This window comes from Mesoplodon bidens (genome assembly GCF_964165515.1).
Source record: "Mesoplodon bidens genome assembly, chromosome: 3".
Taxonomy (NCBI): Eukaryota; Metazoa; Chordata; class Mammalia; order Artiodactyla; family Ziphiidae; genus Mesoplodon; species Mesoplodon bidens.
This window is the reverse complement of record NC_138178.1, coordinates 117,419,231-117,444,414: the sequence shown is the minus strand read 5'-3', so window position 1 is coordinate 117,444,414 and position 25,184 is coordinate 117,419,231. Positions and strand designations below refer to the sequence as shown.

At 47.5% G+C, this 25,184-nt stretch overlaps 2 protein-coding genes across 2 annotated transcripts in view; one reads left to right on the top strand and one right to left on the bottom strand.

Annotated features, from left to right (window-relative positions):
- The window catches only part of LOC308614072 (uncharacterized protein), a gene marked incomplete at its 3' end in the record, with an annotated part of 185,838 nt that extends 167,754 nt beyond the window's left edge, over nt 1-18,084 (bottom strand). The window contains exon 1 of the mRNA XM_081228281.1: nt 17,999-18,084. The remainder of the gene's footprint in view (nt 1-17,998) is intronic.
- A 920-nt stretch (nt 18,085-19,004) lies between these two features.
- FOXA1 (forkhead box A1) lies at nt 19,005-24,480 on the top strand. Its single transcript, XM_081228543.1, has 2 exons — nt 19,005-19,145; nt 21,519-24,480. Exons 1-2 carry the CDS (start codon nt 19,074-19,076, stop codon nt 22,845-22,847), a joined length of 1,401 nt encoding a protein of 466 aa, XP_081084669.1. The 5' UTR covers nt 19,005-19,073; the 3' UTR covers nt 22,848-24,480.
- The last annotated feature ends 704 nt before the right edge of the window (nt 24,481-25,184 follow it).

Here is a 25,184-nt window from a genome sequence, read left to right as displayed (position 1 = left end):
CTAGACCATGGAATGTTAAGGATATATATTGTAATTCCTAGAGAAAAAATTTTCCTGTGGCTTGTGGGATCTTAGTTCCCTGACCAGGGACTGAACCCGGGCCACCGCAGTGAAAGCACTGGGTCCTAACCACTGGACTGCCAGGGAATTCCCCGAGAAACAAATTTTTAAAGTAATACAAAAAGGTGTAATAAAAAAGTTAATAGATAATAAAAATGGAATACAAAAAATTATTGAATCTTAAAAAATATTTTAGACTTATAATAGTAAAAATACAATATATCAGAATGTGTGGGGTACAGCTAAAGCACTGGTTAGAAGGAAAAGTACAGCTTAAATGCTTAAATCAGAAAGAAAAAATGGTCTAAAATCAGTAACCTAAGTTTCCACCTTAAGAATCTAGAAAAAGAGGAGTAAAGTATACCCAAAGTAAATAGAAGGATATAGTATAAGGACATATATCAATCAATTAGAAAACAGAAAAAAAATTGAGAAAATTAACAAAGCCAAGAGCTAGTTCTTTAAAATGAATCAATAAAATTTTTATAACCCCTAGCTAGACTGTTCAAAAATAAAAGAGAACAAAAATCACCAATATCAGCAATGAAAAAAGGATTTCACAACAGATCCTAAAGATAGTAAAGGATAATAAGAGAATATGATAACTTTATGCTAACAAATCCAATAATTTAGGTGAAGTGGGCAAACCTCTGAAAACTGCAACTTACCAAAATTAAAATAAGAAACAAACAAAAAAATAAGAAACTGAAAATCTTAATAGTTCTATACTAATCAATGTAGTCATCGCCAAAAATCTTACCACAAAGAAATCTCCAGGACCAGATAGTTCTCTCAAACACTCAAGAAACAAATAACATCAATCTTACACAAATATTTTCAGAAAATAGAGGAGGAAGGAACTCATTTTTTGAGATTTGCATAACCCTAATACCAAACCTGACAAAGACATTCTTTTAAAAAAGGAAAATTATGTACCAATATCCCTCATAAACATAGATGCAAAAACTTTTAATAAAATATCAAATAAATCTGAAAATATATTTTTGAAAAGAATAATATATCCTGATCATATAGAGTTTATCCCAGAGTTAAAAAATTGATCTAACGTTTAAAAATCAATATAATTCACAACATTAACAAAGTGTAGGAGAAAAAAAATATGATCATTTCAATAGGTAGTGGAAAATCACATGAAAAAATCCAACACCCTCTGTGATAAAAATAAATAAGTAACTCTGGGAAAACTATGAATCATAGGGAATATCCTCAATCTGAGGATTTACAAAAAGAGAATTTACAAAAAGCTTGCAGCTAACATTTTATTTTTGCTTTCCCCCTAAAACTGAAAACTAGCAAAAATGCCTCGACTCTTAACACATCTATTCAACATTGTACTAGAGGTCTTAGCCATTGCAACATGACAGGGAAAAGAAATAAAAGGAATTAAGACTGAAAAGGAAAAAGTAAAACTGTCCCTATTTGCAGGTGACATGATTTTCAGGTTAAAAATATCAAGGAATCTACAAAACAATTACTAGTGCTAATGAGTGAATTATCTAAGTCTTACAATACAAGGTTAACATACAAAACCAATTGTATTTTTATATACTAGCATCAAAAAATTGGAAAATAATGCCCCCCAAAACATAAAGTACTTAAGAATTAATCTAATAAAGATGTCTAAAATCTCTACACTGAAAAGCACAAAACACTGCTAAAAGAAATTAAAGATCTACATAAATTTAGGGACCATGTTCATAAACTGGAAGACTCAATATTGTTAAAATGGCAATTCTCCCCAAAAAGACCTATAGATTCCGTGCATTCCCAATCAAAATTACAGCACAGCAGGCTTTTTTCTAGAAATTACAAGCTGATTATAAACTGTATACACACATTCAAAGGTCTTAAAACAGCTAAAGTGATTTTTAAAAAGAAAAAGTAGAAGACTTACACCACCCAATTTCGAAACTCAGTTTATTCAGTAATCAAGGCAAAGGTCCTGGCAAATCATTATGCTGCATAAAGGAACCCAGACACAAAAGAGTATATATTGGATGCTTCCATTTATATAAACTGACAGAAAATGCAACCAATTCTATGGTGTTACACAACAGATCTGTAGTTGGTTGGGGGCAGTAGGAGAGGGTGAGAGCAGGGGTGGACAGCAGAAGCAGTAGAAGCAGTAGAAGAATGAAAAAGGTTCTGTTATTTTGATTGCAGTAATTGTTTCAAAAGTGTACACATCTGCCAAAACTCATCAAATTGTACACCTGATCATACAAACCATAGATTTTGTACAGCTCATTGAATACAAATTATACCTCTATAAAGTTGTAAATAGGGGGGAAAATGTTAAACTTTTATATTTGAATGTTAAAAATAAAAAAGAATTATTGAACTTCTTTAGATGCCTGCAGTGGTAGTCCCCAATAGATTGACTGTGGATCTGTGGCCTTCGATACCAAATAATTATTGAATTAAGCCTAGAGTGTCCCACTGCCTACCGAAGAGTTTTAGGACCACACTCAGGAAACAGCTCCCTATTCCGAAGTTAGACACACTGACCTCAGTGGGGGAGGTCACCTAACGGTGTTTAAGGTTTGTCCAAAACAACCAGCCCCCTGTCAAGGGATAGCAGAAAAGGTCAGGGAGTTGGATAATTAAATTCCCTCCACTGTGACCTTTCGCCCTCCCCACCGCCCCTCCGATTCCTCCTCCTTTTTTGCCTTCCTTACTCATTCTTTTCCCTACAGCTCAGTCGTCACAATCTACCCATTATTCCCTCCCACCAGATTTTCACTCCTCTCAGCTCCTCCTCAACCCTTGCTCCCAGCCCCAATCCCTTCTCCAACCTCAGCCCTATTTTCCGCCCTGATTTTCGTGGAGATTAGAGGGGCGGAACAGAGGAGACAACTTCTCCGCCCCAGTATCGCAGCCACTCCTTCCCACAGCCTCCCAGACGAAGTTACCTGCGCCCCAGTGCGCGTCCTCCTCTCACCCGCCTCCCGGGGCGCCTCTGCTCCCATTCAGGTGGCGGAGAGGTTGTCAGGACCACCGCCCGGCCCAGTATCCAACCGGCCTTTCCCAGGCTGAGCTGCCGGGTGAGCTCGCACCACCTCTCTGGGAAGGAAGAATGCGCGCCGTCGCACAGCAACAAGCCGCGCGCGCACCTCCGCCCCGGCCTACGCACCTCCGCCCCTGGTCTTGCCCCTCGCGTATTCATCCGCGCTATGGGCTACCACTCGTGCGTTTCTGCCTCGCAGAACCAGCTCCAGGACCGCCTTGGAGTCTGAGCCCAAACAGCTGAGAGACCTCACCTCCCCGGGCGGTGTAGACGCTCGTTCCAGAGTCTCCTGGAGTAGTCTCCTAGATCGCTGCTTTTGCCCAGCTTAACCCAGCTGATTTCTTGGCACTCTTGTGGTTCTTTCTACGTTTAAATGAATACTGGACTACAAGAATAGAAGTATTCTTTTTTTTTTTTTTTTTTTTTTTTTTTTTTGCGGTACGGGGGCCTCTCACTGTTGTGGCCTCTCCCGTTGCGGAGCACAGGCTCTGGACGCGCAGGCTCAGCAGCCATGGCTCACAGGCCCAGCCGCTCCGCGGAATGTGGGATCTTCCCGGACCGGGGCACGAACCCGTGTCTCCTGCATCGGCAGGCGGACTCTCAACCACTGCGCCACCAGGGAAGCCAAAGAATAGAAGTACTCATTTCTTTTCTTTTTTCTTATTATTTTTTTAAAATATTTTTAAGCTATATGTCTACACTACATGCCAGTTAAGGGTACATCTGGGGGGCAGGGGTTGCCATGCTCTCCACCTAGAGCCCAACTCTTAAACATAATCTTAAAATCAAAGGCATGATATTCAGACTTCTGGAGAGTTCCTATTAAAATACCGGGTTCAACCATATTCAGTTTTTGATGTCCAAGCTAAGAAAGGTTATAAGGAGCAAAAACTGGCATTATCTATTAAAGTTGAATATCCACAAACTCTATGACCCAGCAATTTCACTCCCAATAGAAATGCATGCACATGTGTACCAAGAAACACGTACACCAATATTCATAGCAGTTTCATTCATAATAGCTAAAAACTGGTAAAAACCCAAATATCCATCAAAAGTAGGATGCGTAAATTAATTGTGGTATATTCTGAAATGCAATACTATACTTGAAGGAGATGAAGAAACTTTCTCTGTGGGGAACAACAAAGATGAATCTCTAAAAAATGTTATGTTGAACTAAGAAGCCATACCCAAAGGAGTACTTACTGTACCATTCCATTCAAATGAAGCTTAAAACCCAAGCCAGCAAAAACTATAGTGCTTATGGATGCATGCTCAGCTGATGGAGTACCAATAAACACAAAAAAGTAATAACTGTAAGACTCAAGATAGTAGTCATCTCAGGAGGAGAGAAGGTGATGGTGAGCGGGTGGGCAGTAGAGGCAGAGTCTTGGGCTGCTGGCACTGTTCAAGTTTTTAACATTGGTGATGGCCGTTTGAGTTGTTTCTTTAGATAACGCCTTCTCTGTCTTGCTCATTTTCCTGTGTTATATCTCATCATTGTTTAAAAAGGCAAAAAGAAAAAGAAAAACCACTAGATGAAATCATATAAATGATAGTGCTTTGCTCAGTGCCTGGCACTTAGCAGGCCCTCAAATGTTTATTTTATATTCCTCTACTCTCTACTAACCTGTCTTTCTCCAAATACCCAAGCAACTAATAAACGAGATCAAGAAAGTGGCAAATAAAACCTTCTGGAAGTCCTCCACAGGACTCCAGATGCTGGAAGGGGGGCAATATGCTTCCCAGAAGTTCAAGATAAAAGAATCCTGTGTACAATTCCCTGGTGCTGGGACTCAGAGCAGCCCACCTGTGGAGGTGGATGCACTCAGACATCCTTAGGCCTCCCTGAGGAAAGCTCCTGCTCTATACGCATACAAAGCTAGGTAGGGATGCCCAGCTTTGCCACTTGGGCAAGTGCTTCCCTCTCTGGGTTTCTGTAACCTCATCTGTAAAATGAAGATAATACTCTTACCTCGAAGGTTTGTTGCTTTACCCCCTCACATAATGCGTTCAAAAATTGTTGCTGAATGCCCACAAAATGAGAAGCATCCTACAGAGAAGGCCCTGCCTCCCACATCACATCTCACGCCCTGTGGGTGTTCCATGAGGGCAGCTTCATTCTAAGCATGGGAGTAACCCCTTCAGACAATAAGAAAATTACTTTTCTGTGCCAATTAAAGTAATAAGCAAATAACCAAGTGCTTAGGAAGTGACTAATTGTTCTTGGTACCATCCTGGATGCTGCAAAAAAAAATAACATATAGGCCATGTTCCTAAACTAGAAAAATTCAAAAATTAATGTAACCTTGAAATATGTATAGCATATGATCAGGAAACAATCTAAATGGTAAATAAATATTGTTCATTAGTACTTTTAATAATCAACAACAGTGCTTAAGCGTTCAGATATCTATATCATAGGATAATACAATCCATAAGCTAGATACTATTAGCTTCATTTTATAGATAAGGTACTAATGTTCAAAGAGATTAAGGATTTACCTTGGGTCCCCTAGCTAGTAATCAATGCTGTACTAGGAACTCTATTCTAGGTCTGCTTTCACCAAAAAAAGAAAAGAAAGAAAAGAAAGAAAAGAAAGAAAGAAAGAAAGAAAGGAAGGAAGGAAGGAAGGAAGGAAGGGGGAGAGAGTGAGAAAGAAAGGAGGGAGGGAGGGAGGAAGGAAGGAAGGAAAGGAAGGAAGGAGGAAAGGAGGAAGGGAGGAGGGGAGGGAGGGAGGAAGAAAGAGGGAAAGGAAGGAAGGAGGGAGGAAGGGAGGCAGGGAAGGAAGGAAGGGAAAAGGAAGGAAAGGGAAGAGGGGCAAGAGAGAGAAAGGAGGAATAGCAGTTAGTTATTAATCTAAAAGCATTTCAGATTCATTGTTGATATTGTAATGCCTTCGTATGAAAATGTTAATACTTATGGTGCCATCATAAAGAGAGAGAACTTAAACTCAAAGAGCAACATAAAATTACTCATCAGTCACTGAAACACTGATTTCATCTAGTTCTTGTCACTCTCAAACTGCCACCTACCCATCCTCTTGTCATCTAGTTTTGGAGCCCCCTATTGGTTCACTACATAGCAAGTGAAGGAAGGTCCAATGTAACATTCAGCTTCTGTACCTCCAACGTATCCTCACAGAACAAATTCCAAACAAAGTTTTCCAAAGAGAATTCAAGGCCCCTCACAATTAGGACCTGCCCCAAGGTCTAACTTTTTGGAAAATAAATCATAAAGGTTATTCCTTCACTTCATATAATAATTTCCAACTGCAAAAAAGATTTTGTTATATACAAGAGTAGCAGGTGTAGAAAAGACTTGTAAGCATTGAACTACAAAAGGCAGAAACTATAAATAAAAATATTGATGGATGTGTTCTTCAAAATCCATGCATTTAAGAATAAGCAAAATTATAGTGTAAATGAAAACCTGGTGAAAAACTCACAGTATTTATGGCAGACATGGGATTAATATTCTTTAAATGATAAATAGATAAGCACTCAAAACTTTAAATTGGCTAAAGAAGGTGTGAAAAGAGTTCCCAAAAGAAGAAATATATAGGACCAATAGAAATATAAAAATATTCAACTTCAGTAGTAATCTCTGAAATGCAAATTAAAACAATTGTATGTAATTTTTGCCACACTACAAAGTTACAGGGTACATGCATAGGAGTGAGGATTTCTGTTGCTGTTTTGCGAGATGTTGTGTAGCAAAATGTCTCAGAAGTCTTAAACACTTAGGTCTTTTGATCCAGAAAGTTCACTTTTATTAGCTTTTCCTAATAATAGAGATATGCAAAAGTTAACAATAATGATACTGAAGAATCGTTTCAATCATTAGAAGGCAAAACTCTCGTCTTAAATGGAGTCTCTTTAGTGTCTATCACAGAGCCTGGGACATGGAGAGTGCTCATTGATAGACACACCTAAATAATATCACTGATTTAGCATTAGTCAAGACCAAGTTGTTGCCAGAGCACAGGTACAGGGAGAACTGAGCTAAAAACAAACAAACAAAAAAAAAAACGTTGGATGCTATCAGTATTTGGTTTTAACATCAATTACTTTCACAATGATATCAAACGCAAATTAGCAAATTAACACGGCGAATATAAAACAAATATACTCAGAGTTTGCTCCCCTGCTAGACCCAAAGGCAGCGTTGCCTGCAGAAAGCAACCACCACAGAAACCCTGGAGCCTTCACAACTGCACCCCACCATGGTGACAAGGAAAGAGTAGAGCCTTTTGATGAGTTATATGAAGATCACAATGGAAAGGGTTAAAGACATCGTGTTTGACTTCCATTCCTCTCCTCATCAGTTAGATCCCCACAGGGGACAGATGACATGCTCAAAAGGCAGGGGGTTGGGGGGATACACACAGAGAATGGAAAGAACTGTTTACAGGGTATAGGCGGGGTTAAAGGGAACTAACATTCAAGGTCTAGCAACAGCAGGAAGGTATTACCACCCTTGATCTGAAGGGGAAAGGGGGTAAAAACAAAGAGGTGTTAGCAGAGCCCGGTGAGAGCTGAAACTGGGAAGAGGAGCTGCCTGACAGGAGCTACAGACACAGAGGCAGTTAAGGACAAAGCCACACTGATGCAGGGAGAAAGCAGGAGTAAGTACTCCTACTGTTCTGGCCTCCTGCTCTCTCCATGCCTGCATCATTATCCCCACATTGGCCAAATCCAAGTGGAAATCCCATGGCAAGGAAAACTGGGTAATGTGCCCCCATAGAGATTGGCCTCTGGGGCAGAGGACAGAACAGAGGAGGAAGCTCAGAAGAATAACAGAGAATAACTAGCAAAGTCTACTACCCAAATTTGCCTGTACTGCTTTAATCCACAGAAACTAATGAACTGAGACAGCTTCCCCGCCTTAGGGTCCTCCCTGGCATTGCTCACCCCAGCCTGTTCACCTACTTTCCCTGTAGTGACCTAATTAACATATGCCAGGCTCCCCTCCTGACCCTGAACTCTGATTTGACTCTAACACCTGAGCTTACAGAGTTCAGGAATGGACCCCTGGGAAGCTAGCCATCACCCTTCCCTGGGGTGTCTCAGAAGTCTGGCGCCAGGCCTGATCTCAGGGTTTTTAAGGTAAGATAAAAATAGCAAGCACAGAGCAGAAAGAAAAGTCTGTGAGTAAGACTATCCACTTGAAAAGAAAAGATACAAATAACACTAATAAGCCTGGTCCAAAGCAGGTGTACCTGGCTGAGAACTAAGGATTTATTTTTCTTGGAGGTAGTGGATGGTATGTGACATTCCAGTTACACTTTACACTTCCAAAGGGCTTTGCTTAGGTGTTCTCCAAGTATGGTAATGCACTAGAGATTTTGCTGAGTTTGGGGTCAGACCATTTTTTTCTAAAGGTAAGCATGTAAGACTGTTGGATATGCTTTGTAGCCTAAACACTGAGCTTAGAGAACCAATGCTTGGTTTATGCTTAGAAAAACTAACAACTCTCCCTAAGTAAGCTGTAAAAACAGAAGCTGCATTTAGCTAGGGATCCCTTGCTGCCTGAGACTTCTGTGTACCAGCCCACTTCCCCTGAATGCACCTCCCCCAATACCAATCCAAGGAAAATTAATAAGCTTTGAAGATGTGTTGTTTTTCTGTCCTCCAGGGAAGGAAATATTTTATTTTATCTGCCTGGCCCTTATTACTAAGTGAAGCAGAATTCAGAAACTTACTAGAACCTTGTACACAGGACCTTCTTAGCCCATCCAAGCTCTGTCTGAAATATGTGGGCTGTTATTCATATGAGCTCCAGGGATTCACCCCAAAACTTTAGCTCTTCCAAGCCTCCTCAGTAGGAAGCGTTAATCAACTCGTGAATTTTCACCTCATCAGATGAATCTATATGTATCTGGCAAAATCCTTTTGTGGCTTGGTCTTTTCATATACTATAATTATTTGTCTTGATTGCACCTCCGTGCCCCACTAAGCTTTCTTGCACATGCAAAGTACTGTTTAGGGTCTTTAATATTTGAAAGGTCAGACATAAGTCCAGCATGCTTGCTTCATTTCAGATGGACTTGGACTACCAGAAAGCAACATTTTTATAAGGGAATCTATATCAAATAATTATAAAAGACAGGAACTAAAGTTCCCTTGCAGTAGTATTGTCTCAGGTTTTGAGGACTTTAGAAAATGTCTTAAGTGATACTTCTCCAAATGAGTCCTAAGTGGTTTCTTCTAACTCTGTCCATGACAGGGACAGGGGAAGTGGAGAGGGTGATCCCAAAAAGAAAGAAAAAAAGTGTTTGGGCGAATCAAGCGTCCTGCTTTCTCACCTCAGTGCTCCCCAAGTTCAGGTGCTGAGGGTGGAATAGCTGGAATAGCCTCCCAGAAGCCCAGACTCACTCCCTTCACCTCTCCCACAGGGATGCTTCCTGGATCCAGGCCCCAGGTCTTGCCTGAGGCCACCGGAGCCAGGACGATGGTTTAGGTCCACCTAGTGTGCCTGTGCCCCGTCGACGGTGGGGAGGGGGAGAAGCAACGAAGGGCTTCTGGAGCTGGACCTCCCTCCTCTCACCGGAGGGTGGGGGGAAAGACAATTTGTCTGGCTGCCCTGGGCAGGCTTTGCGTGTCCTAGGGGTCCGGAGGCACGGGATCTCTCATCTCTTCGCCCCTTGAGCCTCCTCCCACCAGAAAGTCCTTAAGATGTGCCTGATGCAGCCTCCGAACCTTCATCTGCCATTGCCAGCTCCCCAGAGGGCGGCCCCGCCGCTTGCCGCTCGGGGAGATTGGGAGGAGATTCTAGTCAGGGTCGCGATGGACGCTCGAGATGTGGCTGGGCTTGTGGCCCTGTGCTCAATAGCCACGCGGGTGCTTCCTCCTCCCTGCCATCTGTATCCGGGAGAGACCATGATTTCCGGGAGCCTGGCTTGTGACCACCTGGAAAAGACCGGTAAAAAGGGAGGGCCGAAGGCGCCTAGAATGCAGGTTCACTTTACCTGCCACTACATGTTCCAGCATCCAGCACCACACAGGTTCCTAGAGTTCTGCGAAGGCGCTTTACTTTTGTTACCATTTATTGTACTTACACTCTGCACTCAACTGGTGCGATGCAGGTACTAATGTGCCCATTTTATAGTTGAAAAAACGGAGGCTCAGAGAGAGCAAGTCTCCTGCAGAGTACAGATTGGAATCCAGATCTGATTCCAAATCTGTGATCTTAAACATAAACCCTATTGTCCTTGTCAACTGCATGAAGAAGCCAGGTTGGGGCTTGTGTAATGAGAGACTAAGACTCAGAGGCCCTCAGCCTCAGAGGTGCCAGCCCTGCACAAGGGAGTGTGCAGAGCGCTGCAGCTGCTTCCTAGCTGAGGAGGCTTTGCCTGGTCTGAGAAACTGAAACACAGCCTCTACTCTTGCTGCTGCTGCTTGCTGTCTTTGGAGATGTTGGGAAATGGAAAAGGAAAAGGCTTTTGCCCAAAATTAATGGAGAAACATAGACCACAAAACTAGAGCAAACAGGAGGAAAATCTTCTGCTACCTGTTATCCCAGAGTCTTCGCCCCTCACAGAGAGATGCTTCACCACTCCAGAAGATGAGTCACACCTCCTCACCCTCCATCACCAGAATGGTTTCCTTCCTCGGTTCACACAGGTCCTGGTTCCCCTGGGTGGGGTCTTCAGGCCTGACTGTTGCACCAGCCACTCCAGGCTTCGTTCCTACAAGTGACAGCTGCTGGGAGCCAGGCATCAAGTCCAGGCTCCTCATTTGTAAAAGGAGGGAACTGAGGCCCGAAGTATCTGTCTGGGTTCCCCAGCAAATTCAAGGTCGGTTGGAGGGTAGCCAAACTCCTGACCACGCCCTTCCACCCCTTTCAACATCCTGCCTGTATCTCCTCCTATCCTCTCTAGTCCAGGCTTCCTCCCTCTCCCATCTCTTGGGACAATGCCTTGGTTTATTCCTATTCCAGCACCCGAAGGAGTTTTAGAAGCTTCCGCCCCAGTGTAAACCTTCAACCCGAGCACTGTGCTTTATTTATTGAAACCACTTCTCTTGGGGGGGCGTGAGGGGAGGGTCATGAGGAGGTCAGAGGAGAGTAGCCATTCACAATGGAAGGTATTTTGGCAGAAGGAGGCCAGAGGGGTGAGGAGAGTGGGATCCACCCCGCCGACTGCGTCATCGAAAGCGTTTGAAAGAAAACAAACCAACAGCAGATCTCTTAGAAGCCCAAGCCTCCAAGGTGGGTCGCGCTCCATCCAAGTGCCAAGCCCCTCTCCCGGGCCGCGGGACCGGGGTCCCCGTGAGTAGCTGCCCCGGGAAGAAAGCGTGGTCTGAAAGCAGGGAGTTTGCCGCTCAGCTTCCCGGGCGGCATCCGAGCCTTGGCTGAGCTCACAACGCCGGTGCGGGTGGGGTGTAGGGGAACTTCACATCAAGGACACCAGATGCGGCTGGGGGGTATCGCGCTGCCAGGTGGCTTCCCGAGCGACAGCAGTCCAGAAGAGGAGGCAGACATGCATCCTCTCTCAAGGACTCCCACGCATGGTTTCCTGTTAAATAAAACTTCAGGAGGAGAAGTTGACACGACGGGTCTCCAGTTAATACCTTGTAACAACATGGCAGGTTCTGAGAGGTTCAGTGATCCTTTAAGAAAATCATTACATCGCACTGGGAAGGTGTGTGGACTAAAATGCTTTAGATCCTAAAAACAGGAAGACAATTAAGGTAAAAGCCTGATAAATTTCGAGCGCGCTGCCACCTCCGTGGCGCGCTGAGCGTCTGGCATCCGGGAGCATCACATCTGTGACTCGCCCTGCGCAACCCGGCCCTGTTCGCGCCCCGCCCCGCAGGCGCCCCCCAGAGCCAGGGCGGGAACTCAGCGAGCCTCCCGCTGGAAGCCCGAGAGCACAACCCCGGACTAGCAGATCTGCTGAAAGGCTATTTCTTCTCACTGCGTGGGATCGGCTTCATTTCTTGGACAATTTAAACATATTATTTAAACACGGAGGTTTCCTTTACAGCTCCGAGTGAAACATTTTGCCTGATGGAAAGTTGATGGGGTTCTTTAACTTTTAATCGATATCTTTATTGAAAGGTGCGCTGCTGCCTTTTCACAGCGGGGGAAAGTAAAATATTTGCCTTGGGTCACACGTTGACGGTCCTAGATGGAAAAGCACGGCCACTGATTCTGCCAAAAGACAGGTACAGGTGAGGTGGGGGCATCTCCCATTTGATCATGTCACCACGATGATTTTGGTTAAAATTAAGCATCGCTGCCAGGGGAAGAGCCATGCCCAGAGGGCCTGGAAGCCCCAGGATTCCAGGGTTCTGAGACCCTGGCCATTCTGCCAGAAATATCTGTCCATCCATTTGTTCATTCTACTGTCCATTAGTCCATTCATTTCACAGGCCCACCAGACTGAGATGCGTCCCTGGGGTGCTCTCACTTGGAGACTTTGGAGCCAGTGGATACAGTTTCTAGGCTCTAGCATCCTTTCCCATCTGATATCAACCTGGCTAGTCTCTGGATTGGGGCAGTTAGTTCAGTGATTGAGTCAACAAATCATCATAGAAGTCTACTATGCTCCAGGCTCTGCTCTGGCCCTGCAGACAACTGTGGTCCCCACCCTCAGAGAGCTTCTAATCCAGTGTGGGAGAGAAAAGAATGAAAAGACACAAACGGAATTTGCTGTCGAGGAGTGATAAGAGCCCGGCAGGAATTTAGAGCAGGGTGTGGACCTAAGGAGGGTAGACCTCAGTTGGTTGGGGAGGTCTGCAAAGTCCTCACCACAGACCCAGGGAGGCTGCACTGGACTTGCCACAGGTAATGCCCAGCGTTGACAGCTGCGTTTCCTTACTTTGATCCATTTACAGTAGGCAACCAGGATGGCAGCATTCAGAAAGTGGTGAGAGTTCCTACAAATTTTGCTAGTATCCTAGCAAAAGGGAATGCTGCCAAGGAGACCTCTTCCTAGTGTTTCTCCTTAGAAGCAAATTCACTGCAATGTGAGCTAAGTACTGGTTTTACTTTGTGACCCTTAGGACAAGGAAAATCAAGCGGCTTCAAGCAGATGCACTATTTTTAAAACAAAACTTTCCTCTGATCTTAGCTCTGGAATAGCTTGCTGGAAGTCCCAAAACAGCCACTCAATAGTGTTGTCCAATCGAATTTTAATTTTAAATAATGAATGTAACCTCCCTCTAGTCATGCCATGCCAATCCAAAAGCACACTTTTAAAATTAGGAGAGAGATCAGGAAGCCAATACAATGCGGAAAGCCTGGCTATAATGTATTTTTACCCTTTTCCCCGCATGTGTAGGATATGATTTATATAATTGTTACAAAAGCATGTGTTAAATAGAACTATGTAAATTTGAGGGTAATCACATTTGAATAGCCCAAGTTAAACCATCAGAGCAGACTGAAGGGCCGTGGGAAAGCTCCTGGGTCTATGTGTGGTGGGGCGCGGGAGAGACGGGTGGATGGGGAAGGGGGCGGTTCAGGGACTGAGATGTTAAACATTCGTCGACTGTTAGGGAAGGATTGAGGTTTAAGCTAACAGCCTCGACCCTCGGTTTCTATCACTGCTCCCCACTAGCGTGAGCTTCTGCGCATTTGGAGGTTCTGAAACACCAATGCCCAGGCTTCCAGCCTCTTAGCTCTTGCACAGCCGGAGCAGCATACGGGGAAAACGTCGGGATCTCAAAGTCCCCCACCCACCCTCCCCGTCGGTGGCACACAGTAGGGACTCATCCACTCTAGTCCTTTTCTGCTCTCAGACCTAAAAGTTTGTCACGTTTCCCTCTAATTTTTCAACTCTGAAGCGCGCATTTCCAGCTTCTCCCCCCAACACCCCCTCCCTAGAGGTTTTCAAGGAGCCAGAGGAAAAGTATGGGCACCACTAAGCAGAGATAGCACTCCAGGGGCGTGCAGGAGTGAGGGGAGACTAGTTGGGACTGGGGCACTTGGTGCTGACCGATGTGAATAAAGCAGTCGTCGGTAACTCGGAGAAACAGCTGCCTGAAGACGCGCGACGGCCGTGGGGACCAGGCCTGGCCGGGGGGCGCTTTGTGCACTACCCTCCAGGGAGAGAGGCTCCTGCTCTCTGCGAGGACCGACCGGACACTTCTACCTCCCAAGGCTAGTGATTGCTCAGGAGGGCAAGTCGCCCTTCCCAACATTTCTCGTTTGAATACATGAAAATGAGAGTTGCTTTTGGCAAGGAGATGCTGGCTCTCACGGCCAGAGAGACGGTTGTGTCGCCCGCGGGCGAGGCCGGGCGGAAAGTAGCTCCGGCTCTGGCATCCGGCTGCGGGCGAGCCAGGCCCGCGCCTCGGATCGCTCAGAAACCCGGCAGCGGCTCCAGGAGCAGTAGGGGAAGGGACACACCCAGTGGTAAAGAATTGGGATTCAAATGTTACATTAAACTTTTTTCAGTAAAGTGAAAGCCCTTAGATGTGCACATGTGTTGATCCACACACACAGAAACACCGGCCAGGGCTGCGGCCGGAAAACTTAGACTTCCCCGCACGTAACAGACAAGACAGGTTAAGGCGGTCCCCTGGCCCCTACCTACTGAGGGTCGGACGTCTTGTGAATTGTGAATTAATGTCTTAATTAATGACTTAATGATAGAAGGAAGGGCAGAGGAAGGACGGAAAGAAACAAAAGTAAAGGAGAAGAAAAGAGAGGCAGCCACGTAACAGGACCTCGGTGCTTCTCTTCTGCCCTTCTGCGCCTCGCACTGGTCCGGGCAGCGGCCGGACTCGAAGGCCGCGCCTCGGGCCGTTGTGGGCGCGAGGCTGACCGCAGGCGCGGGGGTCCGCCCTCTCGCGGCGCCCCGGCCCTTTCCCAGCTCCGGCACACACCTCTGTACTCGAAGGCCAGGCACAAGCAAGAGCAAACAGTTGCTTGCAGCGTCCCAGGCCTTCCTCAGTCCTAAACCGACCCCGGTCCCGGACCCGGGCGACTTTGAACCGCGTGAAAGACGACAGGTCTTAGTTTCTTTGCGTCTGATTCTCCCCGGGAGGTGGAGGATTTAAGCTTCTTATCCGGGTGGCGGGTGGGAGCCTGCAGAGGGGCAGGAACCACTCTGCAGCGAACGTGGCTGGGCCCACGGCCGCGGCCGAGATCTGGCTGAGACTCGTCGTGGGGAGGGTTGGAGGGGAAAGGGGACAGACTTTTTGACCCCGCCGGCCCGGCCCGGACCTGCTCTCTGCCCATCCGGCTAAACGGCCCCGCTGTACAGGTAGGACCTAGTGCCGCCAAAGGCAGCCAGCTGGGCCCGAGGCGCGAGCCCCCGGCCTTTCCTTCCTTCTCTCGCAGTCATCACCCTCTGCTTCTCCCTGCCCCGGTGAAGATCTGCGGAAGGGGCTCCCAGCCACGTTATGCTGGGAAAGCGAAGCAGAGATGGTCGAGCTTGGCAGGTGGACCACGTGCCGTCGGCTCCCTTGGCCTTACTGCGCGGGGAGCGGAACCCAAGGGCTTAGGAGGCGCAGCTTCCGCGAAGGGCGGGGCCCCTTCCTCCTTCCTCAGTCACCTGGAGTACCCGCGCACCTCACCGTCTTGACTGCCCCGACTCCCTCCATCTAAGGAGCCTGTCCTCCCCGCTACCTGGGCCAGTCCAGGCTCGCGCTATTCTCCCTGGTCCAAGAGTTTGGCCCGGGACGCCCCAGGAGCCGCCATGTGGCTGCCCTCGGGGCTCCCTTGCCTCGAGTCCCGCCCCCCGCAGCCTTCCCGATGCTGAAGTAAGGTCTGGTTCCCCGGAAAGCGCAGCAGTCTTCTGCAACGAGTAAAGACAGGGCCTATTTGGGAGAAAAGGTTGGAAATGGCTGCAGCAGCCAGGCACGTCACCTGGCTGTGTACTGGTCAGCAACCCAGAGACAGCAGCTTTGTCTTATTTATTTATTTGTTTGTTGTTTATTTTCCAAATCAAAGACCCAGCATGGCTCTGATGCTTCTTTTCTAAACCTCGGGGAAATGACTGACAGACATCTGGGTACACTAGAACTTCACCTTCTAAACTTGTTAGGTGTCTTGGAATACCGCCACTGAGATGGAGAGAGGCTAGGAGCTCACCGAGCTGCCACCTTTCCTTCTTCTTGGCCTCGGGCAGTCAGCTCTATGAACCAAAACTCTCTGGCTGAGGGAGGCGTGCGGGATTCCAATCTCTCCTGCGGGCGCTCCGTGGGGGGCGCCTTCGGGAGGATTCAGCGTTCCCTTCCCACGACAGGAGGCGCTGTGATCGCGGGCATTCCTCGGGCCGCGGACCCGGGAACCCCCAAGCTGGATCAAGGCTCTAAAGCTGGCAGAGGCCACTCTTCACCACCGATCTTGGGCTTTGAAGAAGCCCTAGAGAAACTTCGCTTTGGCCATCCCCTATGAAAAGTGGGCGCTTGTTCCCCCTTAAGCTGATTTTTTTGTATTTAAGATGAGGCCTAGTAGGTTTGAGATGTGGGCTGAAAGGAAGAATATTTGATTTTCTAATTGACCCCCTTTACGGTTACAGTGTTTTGTTTGGTTTGTTTTTCCCTTAAAGCACCGGCTTTTTGTGCACCATAAAAGCTATTACTAAGTTGTTATTACCCATAGAAAATACCCTAGTCATGCTCGATGTGGTTGAAGAGCCAAGAGGGCGTTGGAGAATCACTGCGGGGAGGAACAAGGAAGCTCATTAGCACTGAAAGTCCCCCCATCCCCCCATCAGGCTGAGGAGCCTAAGCATCCGTGTACTTTACAAATGAGACTAAGGTCCTGCTGCTGGTGGGAACTTTGCACAAAAGAATTAGTTTCTGACTGTAGCCCTGAGAAATATGTGCAGACCCACACATGTGCAGATACATTTACACAAACTGATAGGACTGACTTGCAGTCACAGGGACAGGCTGCAGTTGGGGAGGGCTCCTGCTCTACTGAGTTCCAGGTGGATTTAATTTCACTCATTTCTTTTCTTACAATGTGACGTTTCTCCCCCCCTCCTTTTTTTGTTTAAAAAAAAAGGAATTGAATCCAACGCTTTTATCTTTTTTATTTCCTTAACTGCACATCTTCACTCTCTCGTGCTCCCCTGCTGATTTAAGAGATTTGTTTGGTTCAAGGATTTAACGTGATTCTCTTGCCAGATTTCAAGGAAGAAAGATTTAAAAGAACAAAGCTGGGGGGGGAAGGTATCTGTTTGGAAGACAAGTTAAAACACATTTCTTAAAATGAGATTAATAACAGTTTAAAACTTTGCCAAACAAGAATATTTTGCGGATTCTTAGTCCTTTTAGAAAGACTTTATTGCTACTTAAAGAAACCTAGTGGTTCTCGGAAAGTACAACACATACATGGTCACACACACACACACACACTCAGAAACTCACACAGGCACCAAGGTGCAACCTCTCACCAACTCAGTGCTTATCACCCAGTCACTTTAGTTGGGCCTCCCCAGGACTTGTGGGCAATCCACTACCCAGAGCCTCATAGGAGCCAAGAGGCTTTGCTTGGAGGAGCACTTCCCACCGATGTCCAGGACTGACTAGAAACCAAGCGAACACCGGGGGTCCCAGCCTGGCCACTCCAGATCAGAGATGGGACCAAGCACCGCCGTCACCACCGCTGGCTTCGGCCTGGCACCTCTCTAGCCGAGCAGATGCATTCCTGTGCCCAGGCTCTCCCAGTGCGTATTTAGGGAGATGTCCCCTCCCCCTGACCTTTCCCTATCAGAAACCAGACTGTCGCCTCCAGCTCAGTCCCCGAGGCTGCGGAAGGGGGGCGGGAGGAGGAGCTGGGAAGAGGGAGGACGGCCCGACTCGGGTCCGCCTGCCCTATCACACAGACATCTGTTCTCAGTTTCTTCCTCTTTATGATCGCTACAGATGACAAGGGGGAGTAGAGAGGACGGAGGCGGAAAAAAAAGTTATGTCATAAAGATATAAAACGGTGCTGTGACTCACCTGCTGTTAGCCGCAGGTACGGGTTTCGTGGCAGTGTCTCCACTCTGCTAGCCAGGAGCCCGGATCGGCCTAACGTCACTCAGCTCGGCTCAGATGGCCGAGTTTCTAGTGACGGGGCAAAAGTGGGGCTTTTTCCTTTATCATGCCTGAAGACCGGGGCGGGGGCGGGGGAGTGGGAGTGGTGGAGGGAGTCTGTATTTTCCAGTCTCCCGCGGTTGAACTTTAGGTCAGGAATCAGAAGGGCGGGGGCTGGAAGCTGGCAGAAGAGTAGGAGGCAGGAGGGGCGCGGAACGGGACCGCCGCAAGGGCCTCCGGAGGGTCGTGGGTCCCCCTGGGGAGACCCTGGGGTCATGTAGCCGCACTTCCCCGCGAGCCCGGCCTCCAACGCCACCGCCCCTATCCCTTCTCCGGCTGCGACGTTCTCATCCAGAACCCTCGCTAGACGGCCCGGCCCCGCCTATTTTTCTTTTTTCCTCTTCCAAAGGGGGTCACACACACACACCCACACCCACCACCCATTTCCTTCTTCCCCCCAGCCTGTCGGCTTAAACCAATTACGCCGCTTGGCAAACAAAGTGAGGGTCGGGTTTGGGGGAGGGGGCTCGGCGGGAGGGGGCGCAGGGGGCGCGCGCCGCGGCGGCGTGGCTGGGCGGGAGGCGCGGCGGCTGGACTGGCGGGCGGCCGCCTCGCAGGTGCACCTCGGGCTTTGTAGGTGCGAGCGTCTTTGTGCGGCGGACAAATGGGGAGAGGACGAGGAGGTGGGCACTCGAGCGACGTAAGATCCACATCAGCTCAACTGCACTCATCTCGCAGAGGCCGCCCGCTCACTTCCCGCGGAGGCGCTCCCGGGCGCCGCGCTCCGCGGCCGCCGCCTGCCCCCTCCCGCCCTGTTGCCGCCGCCGCCGCCGCGCACGCCGCGCCCCGCAGCGCCTGGCTTCCTCCTCGCTAGGGTGGCTTTGGGCCGGCGCGGGCGCTCAGTTTACTGCAGCTACGCCGCTCCCCGCCCCCCGCCCCGCGCGGCTGCCAGTCGCTTCGCACAGGGCTGGATGGTTGCATCGAGCAGGGTGGCTCCAGGATGTTAGGGGCTGTGAAGATGGAAGGGCACGAGAGCAGCGACTGGAACAGCTACTACGCCGACACACAGGAGGTGAGAGGCGGGCAGCAGGCGGGGGGGTTCCTGGAGCCCGTACTGGGGGAGGCCGGGCGAGGCGGGCCCCCGGCAGGGCGGGGGTGCTGACGGACTGGGGGCGCCTCCTCTGTGCCACCGGTGCCTACCCACCGGGTTTAGCCCAGGCCGGGCCTGGGCCGGGCCTGGGAGCCGGATCCGCAGCCCCGCCGGGGAACTGGATCCCAGCGATCGGCGCTCAGAGAGGGCGAGACGGTTTTAGGAAACTCTGGCTTTGAAAACACGCGCTCTGAGACGCACTTGCCTCTTCCCTGCCGAGAGCGGGAGCCAGAGCCCGGACCCGGGTCCCGAGCGCGGGTTGGCGGGCGGGCGCCGGCACGAGTTTGAGGCAACTTTGAAAAAGCCAGAATTCGCCCGCAGGGCGACCTCTTCCTTCCGCAGTTGGATTCTCAGATGTCTTCTGATGAAAGCGCGCAGCCGCTAAGTTGAGCGTCTTAATAATGAAATGATTCCGAAATTTTTGTAAAACTTCAAAAGCCGTTTGGGCAGAAGTGTGCTCCTTCCTCTCTAGAACCGCTGGGTGGCGCTAGTGCGAGCTGACTTTTCCTCCAGCACTCCGGGCGGGCGGAGAACCTGTTTCTCTTCATTGTCCCCTTGGTGGCACGTTCATGTGGTTTATTTTACAATGTGCACAAAGGGATTGCGAGGAAAACCAGGTACAGGCAGGACCACCACCTACTAAAAGTATTTGTCTGGAAATAGCTGGCGATTACCCTTCAATAGTTTACCATTATTGAAAACGTTTACTGAAACTGCCTTGCATAATCTTGGGAAGAGGAAAAGAAAAGTAAAAAATACTTTAAGACATGCACAGAAAAATATAAAATCAGGAAATATTTTCGTGGTAATTAATTTATTTAGATTTGTATATGTATATGTTCACAAACTTACCTCGAGTTTATTTACATACTACAGCAGAACGTGTGCCTAGTTAAATCTGTTTGTTCACCTTTTATGTTTTCAAATAAAGTCATATTTTGTGATGAAAATAAATTTAAGGATATCATTATTTTTATTAAATAAGAGAAATAGTTTTTATATTTCTGTACTCTATATTTTTAACATATCTAGTGCATTCTCGGATTGCTATTGATAAGGGTTTTCTCCTACTGATGATTTAAGAAAGAGCTCAGAACTCTTCCTCAGGTTTAATTCAAATACAGTCATCTCCAGTCACTAGTCAATTAAATTCTCTATGAAAAGAGCTTCTTTACAGGTTAAAACTGGGAATTAGGAAGTAGAATAGCATTAAGAGAAAATAAGCGGACTTTGATTTTGGAATTGTAAAGTATTTGAAACTATTCGTATATAGTTTGAAAAGCCAGGTTTTGAGATTATCAGCAGCAAAATATCAGAATGTGGAAAAAATATGATTATTTCTACAAATTGTGTCACCAAAATTTTCAAGCCTTTAGGGGCCTGAAAATAGGTAATGAAATTAGTGCAAGTTTATGAATGGCTGTAAAGTCATGTTAAAGTTAAATGTATGTAGTGCCTTGATATTATTATGCACCCTTCCCTACCCCTTCTCCTATTATAGATCTATTTTTAATTTTTTTCCAAAAGTTAACTTCTGAGTTTTTTTTCCCTTTTAAAATTACAATCGCTACAAGTAGATGGAAAACACCGCTTCTAAATATAATAAACAACAAAAAGTCACCATTTGGTGAAAACTGCTAAGACGGTAAAGCCAGCTGTTTGGAAATGTTTGGTCATATGGCCATGGATGATTTGCTCTATCAGGGAGAGTTTAATTAACGGCCACCCCGCGCAGCCCAGGCTGCTACGTGGTCAAGCCGGGCCTGGCAGGCTTAGGTGAGATGTGTGCCGAGCTGGCGCTGTGGCCCTACTGGGGGCGGGGGCGGGGCTGCACCGCCATACACACCACCGTACTCTTAAGGTGGAGTGAATAAGCAAAGGATCCGAGATTAATTCTGTTTTCGGAGTTTTAACTCCTTTTAACCAAAAGGGCGCTTTGCCGAGGCTGGTCTGGGGTGGAAACTGGGATACCGCGTGGCATGGATAGAGGCGACGTAGGGGCCCTAGAAGCCAGCCCCCGAGCCTGGCGTGTAAGGCGATTACACATCTTCCTGGGGACATATTTTCTGTGAGCTCTTGTCTTTCATGCCTGCGGAGATAGGATTTTTCCCCTGCCGTGCAAGACAACTCTTTGCGGGTTCTGGGGAGGGCGCCCGAAGGTTTGCCCCTGGTGGGGAGTCCTATGCTTTGCAGAAATGCTCTTCTCTTGTTTTTGGATTTGCCCCGGCCGGTAGGCTGCCTGCGCCCACTACTAACTCCGCCCTTCGGGGCCTCTTCACGCTGTCTCCGCTCCAGGCCTACAACTCGGTCCCGGTCAGCAACATGAACTCGGGCCTGGGCACCATGAATTCCATGAACACGTACATGACCATGAACACCATGACCACGAGCGGCAACATGACCCCGGCTTCGTTCAACATGTCCTACGCAAACCCGGGCCTTGGCGCCGGCCTGAGCCCCGGGGCGGTTGCTGGCATGCCGGGCGGCTCTGCGGGCGCCATGAATACCATGACGGCGGGCGTGACGGCCATGGGGACGACGCTGAGCCCGGGCGGCATGGGGGCCATGGGCACGCAGCCCGCTGCCTCCATGAACGGCCTGGGCCCCTACGCCGCTGCCATGAACCCGTGCATGAGCCCCATGGCGTACGCGCCGTCCAATTTGGGCCGCAGCCGGGCTGCTGGGGGCGGAGACGCCAAAACTTTCAAGCGCAGCTACCCACACGCCAAGCCGCCCTACTCGTACATTTCCCTCATCACCATGGCTATCCAGCAGGCGCCCAGCAAGATGCTCACACTGAGCGAGATCTATCAGTGGATCATGGACCTCTTCCCCTATTACCGGCAGAACCAGCAGCGCTGGCAGAACTCCATCCGCCACTCGCTCTCCTTCAACGACTGCTTCGTCAAAGTGGCCCGCTCCCCGGACAAGCCGGGCAAGGGTTCCTACTGGACTCTGCACCCAGACTCCGGCAACATGTTCGAGAACGGCTGTTACTTGCGCCGCCAGAAGCGCTTCAAGTGCGAGAAGCAGCCAGGCACCGGGGGCGGGAGCGGCGGCGGCGCCAAGGGCGGCCCTGAGAGCCGTAAGGACCCCTCGAGCGCTGCCAACCCCAGCGCCGACTCGCCCCTTCGTCGGGGCGTGCACAGTAAGGCCGGCCAGCTAGAGGGCGCGCCGGCCCCCGGGCCCGCTGCCAGCCCCCAGACTCTGGACCACAGCGGGGCGGCGGCGACAGGGGGCGCCTCGGAGTTGAAGACTCCGGCCTCCTCGGCTGCACCTCCGATCAGCTCCGGGCCTGGGGCGCTGGTATCTGTGCCCCCCTCCCACCCGGCGCATGGCCTGGCACCCCACGAGTCCCAGCTGCACCTGAAAGGGGACCCTCACTACTCCTTCAACCACCCTTTCTCTATCAACAACCTCATGTCCTCCTCGGAGCAGCAGCACAAGCTGGACTTCAAGTCATACGAGCAGGCACTACAGTACTCGCCCTATGGCACCGCATTGCCCGCCAGCCTACCCCTCGGCAGCGCCTCGGTGGCCACGAGGAGCCCCATTGAGCCCTCAGCCCTGGAGCCGGCCTACTACCAAGGTGTGTATTCCAGACCCGTTCTAAACACTTCTTAGCTCCCTGGGACTGGGGGTTTGTCTGGCATGGCCTTGCTGGTAGCAGGAGAGAGAGAGAAAGAGAGAAATCAACAGCAAACAAAACCACACATACCAAGCCGACAGAAGCATAGTAAAATCCCAACTATTTTTATTTTATTTTTTTGTGCACAATCTTACCCCCAGTACAAAAGACTGTTACTTTGTTACTGTTCCGAACGCTTTGTGTATATTATTACAAAAAAACAACCCCAACCAACAAAAATTTTTCCTGCAAAGTTTAATGATCCACAAATGTATATATATAAAATCCTCCTACTTCCCTGTCCCTCTCCCTTTCTTTCCTCTTCCACCTGCAGACGTGTTCTAGTCTGTGCAGGATTTATTTAAAAAAAAGAAAGATGGTCAAGCTTGTAAAATATTTGTTTGTGCTTTTTTTTCCCTCCTCACCTAACCCCCATCCCCACATACACACACACAGGAGTTTACAGGTCTGTGGCAATACTCTTAACCATAAGAACTGAAAGGGTGGAAAACAAGTAGACACTAGGGCTGTTAAAAGTATTGAAGGACAAGGCTGCCATTATGCAGCAAATCATAAACAGATTATAAACATCAGAGCCACTTGTTTTTCAGCTTACATTTCAGATACATTCAGATAGCAGATGTCTTAAAATGAGATACATATATATCATATATGAACTTATTTATGCACATGCTCAGCTATGTACATCTTCCATATATTTACATAACGTACAGAGGTGATAGGTAGGAGATATACACGCTCTTGAAAGAGTTGCCTGACCAAGAAGTTACAAAGACACCCTCCTCCCCTCCTCTCCACCCATATATAGCCCTGGGAATCAATTCCTCAAGAATTGCCCTCCTGAATAACTCTGTTCCTTGCTTTGCAGAGGGCCATGGTCTTATCATTCTGAGGTCACATAACATGTAAAATTAGCTTCGATGTATCCATACCATTTAAAGGATATTTTCTCCAGAAAAAAAATACGGAATATTACAATGTTAGAGGAGAGATAAGTTATAGGGAGATGTATTTCAAAATTTGGTCCAAGATTCTAAAATCCAGTTGATTGTGGTCATTTTAATTATTGCCATCGTGTGCTTGTTTCATTCAGTGTTAATGCACTTTTCACAGTTGGACATGGTGTTAGTATAGCCAGACGGGTTTCATTATTATTCCTCTACGTTTTCTCAATGTTAATTTATTGCATGGTTTATTCTTTTTTTCTTTACAGCTGAAATTGCTTTAAATGACGGTTAAAATTACAAATTAAAATGTTAATTTTTATCAATGTGATTGTAATTAAAATATTTTGATTTAAATAATGAAAATGATAAATTTTAAGCCGTGGAATATGTTCTTGATCATTTGCAGTTAAGGACTTTAAATAAACCAAATGTTAACAAAATGAGGATTTCTGTTATTTTCCTTAATTAAATCCAAAATGGATATTCTGACTATGATATTTTTCAAAGTCCGGGCACTGAATATAAATGACAAAAAGGAAAATAATCTTAAAATTTTGTTTTGTTTATGTTTATTATATGAACATCTAGCTAGTAAAAAGCAATTAAGGAGATTCAATAAAAGTTGATAAATAAAAAGGTAGATAAACTGATTTAATATCCTTGAATTGAGATTTTTTAAGATTCTTTATTCCCGGTAATGTTTACTTCAATTTTTGACAAGGTCTTAAGCCTTCTGTGCTTCCTTTGCGCCTTTCCACAATAAACTCAAATATTATTTTAACTACCTTCCCCCCTTCCCCAATGTATCATTTTCCTTTATCTGAAAAGTATTCGAGAATTCTTAAGAATAAAATATCAGATGTAGCTGATAAAATTAAGTTGTCTACCACAGAGGATCCAGAACCCTCTTTTTATTAAAAGAGCAGCAAAATTTAACCATCATGGTAGCTTTAGAGGGGGCCCGGGGAGGCATGAGTTAATTCATTCCTGCAGGGGAAGCTTTGTGCCACCAGGACATTTCAGGGTTGCTGCTATTTTGTATTTTGTGAAGATATTTTTTTTAAATATTGTTTCTAATTTTTTTCCTGAGAGCTTAAAACTGATGATTTGTTTGCCTTCTAAGAAGCTTTTAAATGCAGCTTCACACCCCTACAGTTGGTTGAGATCACAAAATCATTAATCTCCTTTGATAGTAGGCTCACTTTCCAGTCCACCTATTTCTTTGTAAGCCTCGTTCGGATTGACATCAACAATAACAACACCAGCCCAAGCAGAGGCTGGCCTGCCTGAGCCCTTGTGTATGAACTCCATCCTCGCCAGGGCTTGAACTTGGACAGCCTTTACTTTGATCGCCCCACTCCTTAC

Excerpts from the sequence above, each read along its gene's own strand:
- FOXA1 (XM_081228543.1), top strand. The coding sequence starts at position 19,074 with ATGTTAGGGGCTGTGAAGATGGAAGGGCACGAGAGCAGCGACTGGAAC. Across the intron at positions 19,146-21,518 it reads ACTACGCCGACACACAGGAG|GCCTACAACTCGGTCCCGGT; the intron begins GTGAGAGGCGGG and ends TCTCCGCTCCAG.